Consider the following 15,827-nt stretch of genomic DNA (forward strand, 5'->3'; position numbering starts at 1 on the left):
AAAAATTAGATGGCATGATATAATCTATTTAGAAGCCAAAAGCTATCAATGGATTAAACATCCCAAATAGCTAAGGAGATATTTGGTGATCCAAATAGGATCGCTATGGTGATTATTTCCTCGGATCATCGACAATCTAAGATCACCGTATTTGGTATACTATGTTCAAATGATTAAAGATCTCCAATTATCTATACGTGACCTCTTTGGTAAGTCATGGAAATCCAAGATCACTAACCATATAATATCAAAACTATTTCTAATATATTCTATATATTTTGCAACTACTAAATAGAATTCTCAAATAAATTATAGAAAAATACACATAAAAGACTAGCGGTAGGTCCATGCAATTTATATATAAAATTGTTTTGATAGATCGGTTATAATCTTGATAGAAAATTTATTAATTCTATAAAAATATATTAATTACTATTATAGAGTTAATATTTTCATGTATACTTATATCATATTATTATTTTAATACTAATATTTATTTTGATTAGGAAAATAAGGCAAAGAGAAGTAATATTAAATAATTTCATAATATAAATATAAAATATAATAGTTATTTCTATTATAATTATAAAATATAACTAGATAATAATATGATTAATAACATACTATAGTATATTATATATCATGAATACTATATATGTAATATTGATTTCTATATATTAATAGAATATTGATATATCAATTTTTGTTGTTGGACCGAGAATCATTTTTATTCCCAAATTTTAGTCCAAAATCATTGTTCTGAGATGATCTTGGAAATCTATCCTCAAGGAATGCTTTAAGTTTATTAAATTAGGTGGTGATTTTAGAAGGAGAAGTGATTTAGGATCACTGTCACCTAAAACTGCTAAGATGCAACCAAACACAATGATTTTGTCAATGTCCATCTGTATCATTTTTGATCTTGGAGTCATCACCGCATACTAAATGCCTTCTAAGAGTGAGGGAAGAGGTAGTGCTTGAGATGGGAGGCTGAAGAAATTCCAGGACGATGATGATATGTTGTAGTGTTTCACCTAATGTTTCAAGATCAAGATATTCACAAAAGATAATCTTTATCCTACTTCATTTTAGTGGCTTGTAATAAAAACTACTTAAAAATATTAAAAGCTGCGTTTGTATCAAATTTTGATGGATTTTTTGTTGACAGTTTCGACAGCCAATATGTTGGAATATATTAGTCTAGGTTATCCAATCACTGTATAGGTGGCCAATGGGGATACCAAACCACTGTATACGAGCACTTGTACGTAGCAGGCATGCGGGCTCCTCTTCCATTACTCCTGAGTCCGTTAGGACTTGAATCCACCATCTCGTTCCTCGACCAATAACATGCGAGATCGTCTAATCGGACGGTCAGCAACGAAAACAAATGCTTCTCGCGGATTGCGCTCCAATCCAACCGCCAAGGCGAGAGCTAAGAAACTATAAAAGGACCGAGATCCGGGCGCTAGGAAACCTGGACCGAGGGGATCCTCGAATCGCTAAAAAGAGAGAGAGGGAGCGAGAGAGCTCTAAGAAGATGTCGGGACGTGGAAAGGGAGGCAAGGGTTTGGGGAAGGGCGGTGCGAAGCGCCACCGCAAGGTCCTCCGGGACAACATCCAGGGCATCACCAAGCCCGCCATCCGGCGTCTCGCACGGCGCGGCGGAGTGAAGCGCATCAGCGGCCTCATCTACGAGGAGACGAGAGGCGTCCTCAAGATCTTCCTCGAGAACGTCATCCGGGACGCCGTCACCTACACCGAGCACGCCCGCCGGAAGACCGTCACCGCCATGGACGTCGTCTACGCCCTCAAGCGCCAGGGCCGCACCCTCTACGGCTTCGGCGGCTAGGGTTTAGGAGCCGCTTTCTGGCATGTAAAATTCTAGTAGTTTAGATTAGGGTTTTTGTGCTTTGTAATTAGCGGCTAGGGTGTGCTTGAGATGGCATGTTCTTGTGGGATAATTGAATGATTGCCCTTGAATTAGGGTTTCAGGTGATGTAATCTTCTGGAATTGTTAATGGTAGCAAGCAATTATTGTCCTCAAATATCTTGTGGTTTCTCCTCATGCTCTCTAACTCGTTGGAGGCCCAATTGTTATTTGGACGGAGTTTTTGCCTAATTCCGGGTTCCTTGGAGAAAGGAACTGTGTTTAATAATGATAAGAATTACCATGCTGCTATTTTTAAAACGTCTCGTAATTGAATTCCGATTATGAATGATAGGTTTAAACCTTATCAGATGGTTGATGGCCGTTCGTTTGATCGGTGTCCGCATGGAAATTTTTATATGCCCTTCCCCACCATTTGTTAAGTTTAAACTATTCCTCCGGTGCATCAGAACTCCCCCTTTCCCCTTGCGTTTCGCGACAAGATTAGAAACCTTCTCGATTCTCGGATCCAAGCGGAAGCAGAGGGAAAGCCAAGATTGGTCCGGCTGCGACCGAATGCCCCAAAGCCAATATCATAGCCTTTGCCATATCTCGATCGCAGAAAACATTACAGGGAAGACAGCGGAAAATTCGCTCTTAGATCTTGGTCTTGATATCCGAGTTCCAAATATTAGTAGCATCGGCGATGTCGTGCCTCGCCCTCTCCCTCCAGCCCGCCAACGGCGCCGACATCCTCCTCCAGACGCGCGAGTGGTTCCCCCCGGCTCGCGCCCTCGCCGCCCTCGCTGCCTTCCGGCAGACACGCCTCGCTTTCGCGGCCGTCGCCGGCCCCCACAAGCAGCAGCCAGCCGCGGCGGCGGCCGCGTCCCACACCGCTCCCGACGACCTCGACTCTGCCCTCGGTGACGACCCCCTTGCCGCCTCCAGCGGCCAGGTCGTGGTTGGCGTCGAGAGCAAGTACCGCGTCGTCTACCGCCTCGTCAACACCATCTACATCCTTGGCATCACCACCATCGACCGCGACTCCGACCGCGGCCGCACCAACAACATCTTCGAGTGCATCAATACCGTCAACCAGGCCGTCAGCGTTGTCGTCGCCGCCTGCCGCGGCGTCGATGTCACCCCCGAGAAGCTCCATCGTAAGTACCCCGAGATCTACATGGCCCTTGACATCGTCCTTCGTGGCGTCGGAAGCGTCCGCCTCGCCACCATCCTCTCCTCCATCCACGGTGACAGCATCGCCAAGATGGTCCACACCGCCATCGACGCCGAGAACCGCGTCCGCGGCGCCGATAGCTGGTCCGGCGGCGCCGAGGCCCTCTCCCTCGAGCGCCGTGCCAACCTCGACTCCTTCTCCGAGGCTTTATTCGAGCTCCCGCCGGAGACCCTCGCCGCCGGGGACGAGGTCGCCGCGACCATCGCCCCTGTCGCCGCCTCCCTCCCTGCCGACGAGCCGCAGAAGGACCAGGCCGAGGAGGTCCCAGAGGAGAAGGATCCGTTCGCCGCCAGCGAGAAGATCAACAAGCCGGAGGAGGCCCTGGTAGGAGAGTTCAAAAAGAGCAAGGATACGGCTTCCGCTGCGGCGGATCCCACGGCGGCCCTCGCCGGGCTCGAGGTTACGACGCTCCCTCCGGCCGAAGCCACGAAACCCACCTTCATCGGAGTTGAAGGGTTCGAAGGGGAATATGGTGGGATAGAGTTCGGCAATGAGGAAGCCTCCCTCTCGGAGGCATTCGAAGGTATCGGTGGCGATGCGCCATTTGGAGGTGGTCTTGATGCCTCTGAGTTCGTAACGACCACCAAGAAAGCTCCCAAGCCCCAGGGATTGAGTGGTCTTGAGTTGCTCGCTACCAGCCAGAGCACCACAGCAGAGCCTACCGCTGCAGCTGGAGCGGGCACCCCTCTGGAGAATCTCTTGGTAACAAAGACTCAGGAGATGACAGATCCAGAGATGTACATCCATGAAGAGATCAATGGCGAACTTAGGGAGTCTTTGCTTGCCCGTGTAGGCTTGAAAGGCACCGTCTTTTTGCGAACATTGCCTCCGAAGAAGGCTGCCGGAAAGGAAACGGAGTTTTCTTTCCGTCTCGAGGGCACGTCCGGAATCAAGAGGGCTGTGCTGCAGAGTTCTCGTGTCGGTAGCCTAGAGAATGGAACGTTCCACGTTAGGACTCCTCCAATGGAAGAGCCCATTCCAATACTCAAATATAGTTTACAACCCCGGTTCACTCCTCTGCCCCTGAGGGTACGTCTAGTGAAGCGGCACAGTGGCACCCTGCTTTCGGTGATGATACAGTATGCCTCCAACCCAGCATTGCCGGCACCATTGAGCAACGTGACATTCATTGTAAAGCTACCTGTCGATCCGACACTGCTTAATGTTTCACCAAAGGCAGTTTTAGATCGAGGGGAAAGAGTGCTGAGGTGGCACGTTCCTGATGTTCCTCTGAATGGTCCACCAGGCAAGCTGAGGGCACGAATGCCTGTCGATCAAGACTCAGCAGATGGCGAGCTTGAAGTTGTAGGTATGGTGAAATTTTCTGCTCAAGGGCCTACCACATTGTCCGGTGTATCTCTTCAGCCAGTATCTGACGGCATTGCACACTTCAATGTGGTTAGCCATAGGTTTGAGAGTGGGAGTTATTTGTATACTTGAATGACCTGGGTGGGAAATGAAAGGTTGCTATTTGTCATTCTATGAGCAAATAGAGCATTCACAGTGGTTGATATTGGGAGGACCATCGATTCAATTCTTTCAGCCAAGATTTTTTGAAGCTTTTAGAGAATTTGTGGTAGCGAATGTGATAATCTTGGAACTAGTGCAGATGATATGAATCATTTTGTTTTCTGGTAAGCTTTTCTTGTTTCTGGTGTTTCTCTTTGCGTTGATTTAGCTCTCTCTGTGAGCAATTATTTATCCAGATAGTGTTTTCGTATAATGGAGTTGATCGTGGATTAGTAAGTTCTGTGTGTGCACCGAGGGGGGTTTCTGTTTGAGATGTGAGAGTTGACAATTTGGTATGGATGCGGTAAATATGAATATGTATGATTTAGAAAATGAAAATTGCATGTTCCTGTTATTTATATGTTCTTGCATCAACTTATGTTCAGTATTTCAGAGGTTGTGTTCCTTTATCATAGGATGTCATATTCTAGGATAGTGTTTTGGGATATATTAGCCACCATTAGCACTTTCACTCAAAGAGACAAGTAGTTGTTGATGTCTGCAGGGTGAATAATTGAGGCAATTCCCTTCTATTCTGTTGTTTCCATTTTATCATAAACTGTCCTCTTTCATGAGAGTCAGGACACTCCTCAAGTATGTCTTTTATGAAGATCAATGTCAAAATTATATTACTGATTACGAATTCCAGCTTCCAAAACATACGAGCAATTTTAAAATGCATTCATTTCATATTTATGTCAAACCAGGGATGGCTTTGGAGACAATTTTTGACCATAATGGTATATGTATCTATTTCTTTTTGTTGGAGGCCACTATTGTTGTAACGTTTCTAGTTATAAGCCTTGTATATATGGTTGCAGTAAACTTGGTTTCTGGTATATTGGAAAGAATGATGTCTATAAGAATTCACTTGTTTCTGGGATATCCAGGGAGACACTTGAGCATGTTATGTTTGCTGGTTTGTGCTTATGTCCATCTTCAAAATCTTGAAGATGCTTAATAATGATTTTAAGCCTGTTAAAAACATATGACCCCTCGCTCTGATGGAAAATATGCAGATATTAGGCCATGAAAACAGTCTATAATTCAGTTTAAGTTTTGGGTTTTTTAAATATGATTACCCTGCCACCAACTTGAATACACCTAAGTTGAAGGTCTGCAGTTATCCCTACAAATTGATGGACTCTTTGCTGCTTGTTCTTTTTTACTTGATTGATTTTTAATGATGGAGGGACAACCTCATGTTAGAAGAGTGTCACTGCCTGCATTTAACGCTCCATACTGTTATTGAAATTTGCATTGTTAGGAACTCTCTATGAAATATTGCTAACACAGCAGCTTATGCGATCATCAACTTGTCTCTAAAGTTGCCAAAAGTAACAATTTATGCAATGCCAACTCTACATAATATAGAAGGCAGCTTTTATCTTTTATGTATTTAACAACTACATGTAAAACGATTTTAGTTTGCATTTTTATTTGGCTTTTATTTTTTTTAGTTCACCTAGTGCTTTTTCAGGATGAATATCTTCTAAAATACATTCAGTTATTATGTTACTAATACTTATGGTCCAACTATATTTGGAGTGGAAGCACAAATCCTTCTTGAGCATCTATACTGCACTTTTCTCTTCCTTTCTGACCAACCCACAAATTTCTGAATGTTCTTCCCTTCCTTAGGTATTATCAATTTCCCTTTGACTTTGAAAGGATGAGGAATCTCAAATATGCCAGAATTTGGTTTGACAGATTTTGTGTAAGAATTGTTATCAATGTAGAAATTGAGTTCTTTTTCTTTTTATGTCGTCAAAAATTTAAAAGAAATATTATATTACGTCTATATTGCTGAATAAATATTCTATTTTTCAGGGAGATGTGTGGAGTTTTTGATGTTAATCCAACATTATCTGCTTTCTGGAAGCCTCCTTTACGGTCTTTTTACAGAACCAGGCAGTGCTTCAGGAAGTTGTAGCTACAATATTTCAACATCAGGAATTGTCAAAAGGTGATTGAATAATCATCTCCTCCCTGATGGGTAAGAGATTCACTTTTTCTAATTTGACCATTGCCTTGCTATAATCATATTTGTGCTTCTAAAAGGATTTTGAGTTAGGTTATTTTTTGATAGGTGATTGCTAATATTTGTATAATACATTTTTAGTGATACTTTACAAGTTTGTAAATGCTTATATGTGTTCATCTTCTTCGAGACAACCAACTTTTAGACTGTTGTATTTTCTTATATATTTCCTTCAGAGTGGCATTACATATCAGTTTCTAAAAGTTATTCCTGCATTTTTTTTTTACTCCAATTTTCATTATTTTTGAGTATTGATTAACTCATCTGTTGATTTGTATATGGTAGAATCAACTTAAGGTTTCCTTTAACACTAATCAAACCTCCAACTTTCCATAGCCAGTTCGGTCATTATACATATCTTCTCAAAATGTAGGGACTTCTCCAAGTATTTATTGGCAATGTTGGTGCCTATACCTCGACTAACTAAATGGTTCTATCTTCATAAGATTGGTTTTAAGATTCATCTCTCGGCCTGTAGAGTTTGAGAACATTTTATGGCCAGCTGTCGAACTGACATCAACCCTCTGACTCTGTGCTAGTTTTTAACCAAGGTATCTTTGGTAATGAGTGAGTTCAGATATGAAACCTAAAATAGCAATGGTTTTGTTGGATTCTATGTTATTGGTTACAGTAGTTCCTCAGATATGGGGAACTACAGTTGGCATCAAAATTAAATTAAAGAGATACTTTAACATGTGAATCCATATGTTTGCTGTATTATTGAATAATGATTGAAGAATGTCAGATATCTTGCATACAATTTTTTAACAATTTGGATTTTAATGCATTTGTTGCTCATGTTGAGGAATATACCATCAAAATTTCTAGAAATGTGCAGTGACACCTCTTATATTTCTTACTATTAGCAAGTAAAAATCCTGCATTGCCCTCACATACACAGCACTTCTTGAAGAAATTTAATTCAGATGGTGTTAGGTGTTAGAGAACTGAAGAGAATGTCTTATTGGGCGTTATCAACTAATTCAAGTAGCAAGAGTTCAATTTTACTTAAACGATCAAAAACTTTTTTGTGAAGATGCACAAAACCCTTTGGACTTGTTTGGTTTATGAGAAGAATTTTTCTTCATCGGAATATTTTTTTGGAGAAGCTGATGGATGAGTATATGATGCTTTGAAAAGTGAGTTTTGTATGTTTGGTTGACCATTGAAAAGTGGCACATTTCAAACTGGTTTATGTTTGGCTGAGCATCTATTTTCTTAGGAAAGTCGTGTAAAGACCTATTATGCACTTAATAAAGGGAAAAGCCTTATCCCATTTTATCTAAAAGCTTAAGGGTACTTTTGGCCCAAAAAATACCCCAATTTCTAACCAATGGAAATTGGACTTTCCCATATCCTGCATGTTTCTTTTTTTTTCATAAAATGTGGGAATCTAATTTCCATGAGAAAGCTAGTTTTCCATCTCTTTTCTTTGAAAACTCCAACCAAATATGAGACACTTCTCTATTTTTTCGTTGACCACACTTTCCCCCTTCTCTTCCTGCGAACCAAACAAGTCCTTAGATCTGAACCAATATTGGTAAAAGCTAGTGAATAGAGGCTGAATTCTTGCAATAGTCCAGGAACTTATGCATGAACTCTGCCTATAACTATTGAAACCTAGGGGGAAAATAATCTTTAGGTAGATGATTTTTGGCTTTCATTCCATGAAAATCTTGAAACAAGCGCTGCAAGTTTGGGAAGATGTAGTTGGACAATAGGTTATACCTCTGTTGTTGACATTTGAGTATAATAATTGACTAAAACGCTGCACATAATATGCATTTATGTAAATATCATTATTCTGATCAAGAATGGAGCAACACTCATAAGGTTAGAGATGTAAAAACCAAGAACTGGAAAGGTATTCTGTTATGAAGCAATCGGATAAATGTGGATGATAGTGATGAGTGATCTTTTTTTTTTTGAAGGACCTCCATCTTAAGATAAAAATGATTCTCTTTTATGGATGACATTGATTTGATGGAAGGCCAGCCACCTCTTCCAGAGCCTTTGAGGCTAGGAAACGATTCTGATTTTGGCCAGCCAGCGGGAACACGAGCAAAGGCAACTTCCAAGTCAGCAGGTACTAGCTTGATAGCTTGACCATGACTGTAACTTCTATCCATGACGTTGATTTGATGACTGTAATTTCTATCTTCGCCTTTGGTTGAGCTTTTTAGGTCTTAGAGAGCAAGCAATTTGGCTCGGCAAAACATGTTCATTGATTATATGGTTATATGAAACAAGAAGTAAAAAGAATTTCTCTGTATAAATTGTCAATAGGAATGATCAGGGGAGTGTCTCCATGTGATATAACCATGATTTCTGGTTGATGACTTGTCTAGCAGGTATGAGCACGAATGGAGAATAAACTGAAGACTCTGTTGATTTCATGTGAAAAATGACTTGTTAACAATAGATAACCTTGGTCCGGAACAAATGAATGCTTGTGCTGATGACGAGTGTGGACCTACTGGACTGTCAAATATTGGTAGATAGAATTCCAACATCATTTGTTTTTCATGAGATTCTCTTAAAGCAGCAACTTTAATACGACCCTTTGTTGGTAAGCCGACTGTGAACCCTTAAGCGAACTACTTGATGGGAGCTTTTTTGCCCACTCTCACAGGCTGAAGGTAAGTATGGTGTTCTTTATAGGGTTTGGCTTGGTGATACATTTTCCTAACAGAGTTGAATGCAACATTTTCCATCTGCTTTCCAGATTAACATGGTGTTCTGTGATATTGTAAGACATTCTATAATTGAATTTTCAGTTCCACCTCCATTATTGAATGTGTATAGTCCCAATTTAAAGAAAAGCATATTGGATCAAACTAACATCATCAGAAGTTTTCTCCAACTTGGCACCAAGAGTAATATGCGTAGGGACATTTAATCATTTGTCTCCCCAACAAAAAAAAACACTACTGATGCAGCACTTTTTTTTTTTTAATGGATAAGTTTCTTATATTCTTTATTCAGCAATATATTTTGTCTACTCCTATGTAAGCATTTTTTTTGTCACCTAATCTATCCTTTGCTTATGCATAGAGTTCAAATTTTTAACCTGAAAGCTGAATTATTGTGTAAATTAAAGCAAAACATCATATCCATTCATTCAAATTTAGCTTTTCTACAGATATATCCTATCTGCTAATTTCCAAGACTAATTCTGCCACAGAAGCAATAGAAAATCAGATTCGCCTGGAGAGGGGGTTTCTTCAGATCAATCTGTAAATAATTCCGCTATATGTCTTTTAAGCAATTAGGCTGTGTTTGGACACTGAATAGCTAACCAAGGAGTAGGTAGATTTAATCATCTGTAACCACCCCCTAACCAGCTAACTAGCTGTTAAAAGTTATCCACTGTTTGATTGATGTTCCCAGTTTGGTGGGATAAATTGCAGAAAATGTAAGAACATAAAGTGAAGAGAACAAAAAGCTTTTAATGTTTAACTTTGTTTTGCTTAATATCTTTGGAGCCTTTGATCAAATAATTTTATCTATTACTTTTTGGGTGGTTAAACCAATAACTTTTCCTTATCCACTACTTAATCAACATCAAAAGAAAGGAGTTTGCTGTATAATACATTTCTAGGGTCATGTTTACAAGATTAGAGTCACTTGATCATAAGTTTCATATTGCAAATAAGAAGATGCAGCATCAACCAAGAGGACTGGCTTAAGAGAATTACATTGATGGGACTGTTTTTGGAGGATCTATGGAATGTATTGCTTTGTACTCTCAAAGATCAAAAGCTATGGCTGCAAAGTGAAGCATGGTAAAGGCATTGATGATACGAAAGTATTTGCTATGAGTTAAGGCTATTTCTCAAGGATTGGGAAAATGTGCATTGATAGCTTTGGATGTTTACTTAGTGTGGTGGATCTCATCAGGCTCAAGTACTATCAGACATCTGACCTACTGATGATGGATGACATGCATGATTTGATTAAGTTAAAACTTTCAAGGTACTCATTTGGCAAATAGCAGATCCTGTGGTAGATCGGCTGGCACTGATGGTGTTAAGTATTGATAGAACTTACTGAGTGCAGGTGTGGATAACATTTTAAGCCTTATGCGAAACTGTGAGCAATTGGAGGACGTTAGCTTAAAGACTCAATTTACAAAATATGTAAGCCCAAATTCTCAATTTAGCAGAGTAAAGAAAACTAAAAGAATTCGAGAAGCGAAGCAATTTCAGTAAAACGTTGATCCTCTTATGGTGGATACGCTCTGAAACCATCATAACTGTTAGAATGAATGTTGCTGGTTCCCAGATCTATTCTCAGTCAAACTCTCGATCAATCCGGCGAACTGTGAACGTGAAAGCTGCTCTCAGATGGAACCAAAGAATTGCACTATTGGAGTGAGTTTAAAGTGAAGTGCTCACTAGGGGAAGTATCTCCGGCCGCTCGCTCTCTTTGAAGCCAAAGCCACTGAGATTAGAGATACGTTAATCTGAGGGCCAGAAGCACAACCAAACGCGTCTCACGCACCGCCACTTGGGTGCGCAACGTAACCGGTCAAATCGCGAGTATGATCCGAACCATCTCTTCAGCTTGGTTTCTATTGTTTTCTTTTTTTATTAATTCAGCTTGCCGTTCGTTCCAGAAGATTTTGAATTGGAAAAATTTAGTTTGTTTCTGGTTTGAATGTTCAGAAAACCAATTCAAACTTATTCAATCCAAACCATTTGTATATTTAAGTATATATGTTCGAACTGACTCGACCTGACCAAATCCAACCTATATGTATATATTAGTATATACATTCAAATTGATCCGATCTGATCCGACCTATATGCATATATAAATATATATATTTAAATTAACCCAAGCTGACCTGCCTCATATGTACATATATATATTTTAAGTTTTTTATTTTTTTATATGTTTAGACTTGGTCTGGCTCATGTATTTCAGCAGATTGAACATCAATTCTATATAAACAGAATTTTTATTTTTAAAATTAACCCATTTCATATGGCCCAATCTATTGAACATCAACTTGATAAACCAACCCAAACCGAATATTTAGGATCGGTTTGAACTGATTATTTTAGTAGATCGGTTCGGTTTCAGCTTTTGGAAACTCGTTTAAGCCGGTTGGGTTCTAAAAATAGCTCCAAACCGAACCGTGCACATCTCTAATTGCCACCTCATCAGAACGCCGGCAAAAGAGCCAGCGTATATCTATTATAATTTATAAAAGGGAATCCAAGCTCCATCTCCCCCAATTTGTACCAGTATACCCCATTTCACAGCCTCTCAATCTTTTCTCTATCCTGCTTCTTTCCAGTCTCAAACGTCTTAGTGCTGGTCGATTCCTTAATTCATGTTTTAGGGTTGTGGGATTAAGTCTGATTGTTAGAATTGAAATGCTGTTTGCTTCTCTGAAAAATCTTTTCTTCTTCTCATCTGATAACTCCATGAGCTAACCAAAGCCTCTGAAATTTCGTTGTATAAGTTGTGCAACAAAAAGGGATTATCAGTCCAGTTTGCCAAAAAGCAAAGCAGGAAAGAAAGAAGAAACGGGTTCCATTTCATCTGATCATGGCCTAGTAGTGGTATTGTTCATGGTTTAATGGTGAATAAATCATGTTCCTAGTAGCAGGCTTTTCTTGTCTAGGTTGGTGCATCTATTTCTTAATCTTAATTGCCAGAAACTTGTTCATGAACCAGCTTTCTTAATTGGATTTTCTTTCTTTTCCCTTAAAAGTGATAAAATTTGCATTTGACATCGTGGAGACTTTGATTGAATAAGTCAAAAGCAGTGGCGATGGTCAAAAGTCGTATTATTCATTAGTCAACTCCTGTCTCAACTTTTACTTTTGTCCCTTTGCTGTTACAGTGCCTAGCTTCGAAGATGTTTCAGCTCCCTTACTTATTTGAGATTCACGCTATAAGAAAGTAGTGTATGTCAGAGAAACGCTTGCTTGCGTGGTGAGGGAGAATTTATTTGGCTTGTTGGGATAGTTTCATGAGCAGAGTTTTGTTTTAAGTGGTGATATGGCTTCTTTTTCTATCTTCCGTTGTACAACCTATGGGCCTATCCAAGCAAATTAATGAATTGTAAGTGTCACTTATACTAGGTACAGTTTATACCTAGGATTTTATAGTATAAGATAAACAGTATAAGTTTATCCCAGTCTACCTTGAGGATGGATAGCTCCCAAACACCTTCAGCTATCAGGTACATAATTTTATCCAGTTTATCTGGTCAAACTCTCGTAATTACGCTTGTACCAGGTACAGTTTATACCTAGGATTCCATAGTATAAGTTTGAATTCGGTATGACCTGGTTTAAATCCCTCTCTTACTCTCTCTATTATTAGATAAAATTACAATTTAGGCCACCAATAATATATATTATAATATTAAGCAATATTATTCTATAGAATTATTGCAATAGTATCATATAACGTTAAATATTAGTATAATTTTTTAAAATGTAATCTACATAATATTAATATTATAATAGAATGTATAATGTAATATCGTAGTATAATATTCCAATATATAATATAATACATAGTATTATTATAGAATAACATCGATTTAAAGCGCAAACTTCTCTAATTTTATAAAATATCATCATTTTCATCCACTTATCCCATAACAATATCTAAATAATATTTTTTTATCAATACGGGCATACTAGCAACTATTGAAATCTTGCTCTACAAAGAAAGGGCTATTGCTGACCGAGTGATGGTGCCCCACCATTTCTCTAACATGAAGAACTGAAAAGAATGCAAAATTCATTTTTAATGCTCGTAAATCAAGTCTATATTTATTAAAAAGCTAGAAAGACATCATCTCAAGATAGCATTTTTCCTAAAAGGAATAAAACCTTCAAAAATATCTTAACTCATCTAGCTCTGCTTAATTTACTCTTTTTCACTAAAATTCAATTTCTAGATGTGCACAGACTCAAGCTTTATTCTACTGCATATCCAAAGTGCTGCACTCCGTCTCATTATTAGTTCACGGTATATCCCAAAGTAGACATTGCCAAAGTGCCGCCATGAATACAATACCGTGACCTCCAACTCGATAAAGTACGCCGCCTTTCCTCGAATGCGATTTAAATTCTTATAAAACAAATTGGGCAAAGAAAATGCCCACCGAATTCTCACCAGAATTCCCAGTTCAAGCCAGTGATGGGATATACAGGCTCTGGCCCTCACACGTGCGAGACGAAGCTCGGCGGCGCCGCCGCGACGGCGCTCTCCACCCCGTTGCAGCTCAGCGACCGGAGCAATTTCCACGACTTGCTCCCTTGGCGGCTCCACCGCCCGGAATCCTCAGGCACCCCCGCCGGGCACCGCCGCCTCTGCCGACTCCTGATGTCCTTTATCTCCATCGCCGCCGGCACTCTCACCGACCCGAGCACGAATAGGTACCACCTCGAACGCGTCCTCGGCGTCTGGGGTGGCGGTGGGACTCTGAGGTCGGACTCCGGCGCCTTCCTCAGCCTCCGGTACCCTGTGGCGGCCTCCTGCTGCCATTGGTCGCGGGGGAGGCTTCTAGGCTTGTAGATTTCATCTTTCTTGGGCGGACGAGGTGGCGCCGCTCCGAAAGGAAGGAGCTTTCCTTGGAGGAATACGTCGTCGGCGGTACACATCTCCACCGGGGAACGGGGGCCGTGGAAGAAGAATTCAAAGAGGTCGGTTCGCGGAGGGGCGGAGCAGCGGCCGGTGGGAGAGTTCCGGGCGTCGGAGAAGTGTGGACTGTTCATTGGGAGGTCGGAGAGGGAGAGGGTGGACTCGTCGCCGTCGGATTCGTGGGGATCGGTGGGTGAGTGTACTTCGTCGTCGAGGCCCGGAATTTATATTGGGGAAGGGGGGGTATATCAGAAAGAGAGAAGTTTTACTTTTCTTCGGTTCTAGAAGAGAGAAAATAAATGGAGGGAGCGAGACGGGGGTAAAAGACGATGGAAAGAGCGAAGCCGCTGGCCTTCGCTTCTCGAAGTTATGGCTTGGTCCGCTTAACGCGGCGACTGCTTACGTATATACTAAGGAGGAGGGTGCCTTTGGAGGCCAACATAAATGACTTTTGTCTTTTTTTTATATTATATAAATCAGAAAAGTTACATCATTGTAATATAAATATATTGTTAAAAATTAAAAATAGAATACTTAAAAATTTAGTCAGTAGAGCAGCTATAGAATATGATAAGCTGCATAGGTCGGCAGATCTTGGTCTCTTTTTAGTTCATCAATAAAAGATTCAACTTGGTTCCAGAAAATTAGCTGTGTGGTTCCTGCTTTCTTCTCTCCTAAGAAGCTTTCAACACCAACAATGCCCTGTGGCTGCTTCTCTCTTTCTTTTTGAGCCAAACCTACTCTATTTTTGCTAACAGCCTCTCTTTATTGTAACTCAGATCCCAGAGGTGCTCTCTTTTATATTCATGTAATTTGTTTGCTCGGATTTTACAATAAAGGCCCGGTGGCTGTTTGCCTCCCTTGTCATAAAAAAAAAAAAAAAAACTTTAGTTGATGCTTATTGTCTCGTATATGTCGTTCATAGCAAAATTTTAAACTTAAAAAATTGTAAGCAACTACTCTGTGAAATGGAGAGTTCAGGCTCGCAAGCTATATATAACAGATTAAATTATGCAATGTTAGCAATCTATGTAGAAGCTCTTCTACATGCTTATATATCACTTTATCTTACGGCGGAAAGATCTTGTTTATTGCTTGTAGCAAATACAAGGAAATCGAGATAGTGTATCCTAATTAGCCTTTTCATATCTTTATACCTGGACTTGATTTTCGACTATGAACTATTGGAATAAGTGAATTTGTAATTGGGCTAAGATGGCTTCGTAGAAGTGATGTGCATGTTATGCATGCCAATTTTTAATGCACCTATAGCATGATTTCTTCGACTTTAATTTGGTGCGGGATACATGCAAAGAATGTAACCATCTTTTAGGCTAGCAGCTTTCAATAAAACATAATCGAACTCGATCAGATAGATAAAACTGATATTTTTGCAAACAATAAAAAATAACCGCATCATTTACATGTCGTAGCATGCAAAGTTTTGGTTATACGGAAGCAATCAATTTCCCAGTCAAGTTATAAGAAGAAAATTAGGAGGCAGAAACATTCGACAAGAGCATGACTTTGATGTGTTTTCCTTGTGATCTTACTTA

At 40.1% G+C, this 15,827-nt stretch overlaps 3 protein-coding genes across 6 annotated transcripts; 2 read left to right on the top strand and 1 right to left on the bottom strand.

The window, feature by feature from the left end:
* The first annotated feature begins 1,477 nt into the window (after window positions 1-1,477).
* LOC103701559 (histone H4) lies at window positions 1,478-2,048 on the top strand. The gene has a single exon (XM_008783681.3). It carries the CDS (start codon window positions 1,541-1,543, stop codon window positions 1,850-1,852), a length of 312 nt encoding a protein of 103 aa, XP_008781903.1. The 5' UTR covers window positions 1,478-1,540; the 3' UTR covers window positions 1,853-2,048.
* A 125-nt stretch (window positions 2,049-2,173) lies between these two features.
* LOC103701558 lies at window positions 2,174-9,445 on the top strand. 4 transcript variants are annotated; one of them, XM_039118773.1, is made up of 4 exons: window positions 2,174-4,741; window positions 6,447-6,612; window positions 8,589-8,743; window positions 9,009-9,445. In XM_039118773.1, exon 1 carries the CDS (start codon window positions 2,577-2,579, stop codon window positions 4,545-4,547), a length of 1,971 nt encoding a protein of 656 aa, XP_038974701.1. In that variant the 5' UTR covers window positions 2,174-2,576; the 3' UTR covers window positions 4,548-4,741; window positions 6,447-6,612; window positions 8,589-8,743; window positions 9,009-9,445. The 4 variants fall into 4 exon arrangements, with proteins under 4 accessions (XP_038974701.1, XP_008781899.1, XP_038974702.1 ...); XM_008783677.4 differs by lacking the exon at window positions 9,009-9,445 and adding an exon at window positions 6,258-6,333 and having other exon boundaries at window positions 8,589-8,933; XM_039118774.1 differs by lacking the exon at window positions 8,589-8,743.
* Window positions 9,446-13,280: 3,835 nt separating this feature from the next.
* On the bottom strand, window positions 13,281-14,888 carry LOC103701592. Its single transcript, XM_008783714.4, has one exon. The coding sequence runs from the start codon at window positions 14,403-14,405 to the stop codon at window positions 13,851-13,853; it is 555 nt and encodes a 184-aa protein (XP_008781936.1). The 5' UTR covers window positions 14,406-14,888; the 3' UTR covers window positions 13,281-13,850.
* Window positions 14,889-15,827: the final 939 nt, after the last annotated feature.

The sequence above is a fragment of the Phoenix dactylifera genome, unplaced genomic scaffold (assembly GCF_009389715.1).
Source record: "Phoenix dactylifera cultivar Barhee BC4 unplaced genomic scaffold, palm_55x_up_171113_PBpolish2nd_filt_p 000409F, whole genome shotgun sequence".
In the NCBI taxonomy this organism is placed as follows: domain Eukaryota; kingdom Viridiplantae; phylum Streptophyta; class Magnoliopsida; order Arecales; family Arecaceae; genus Phoenix; species Phoenix dactylifera.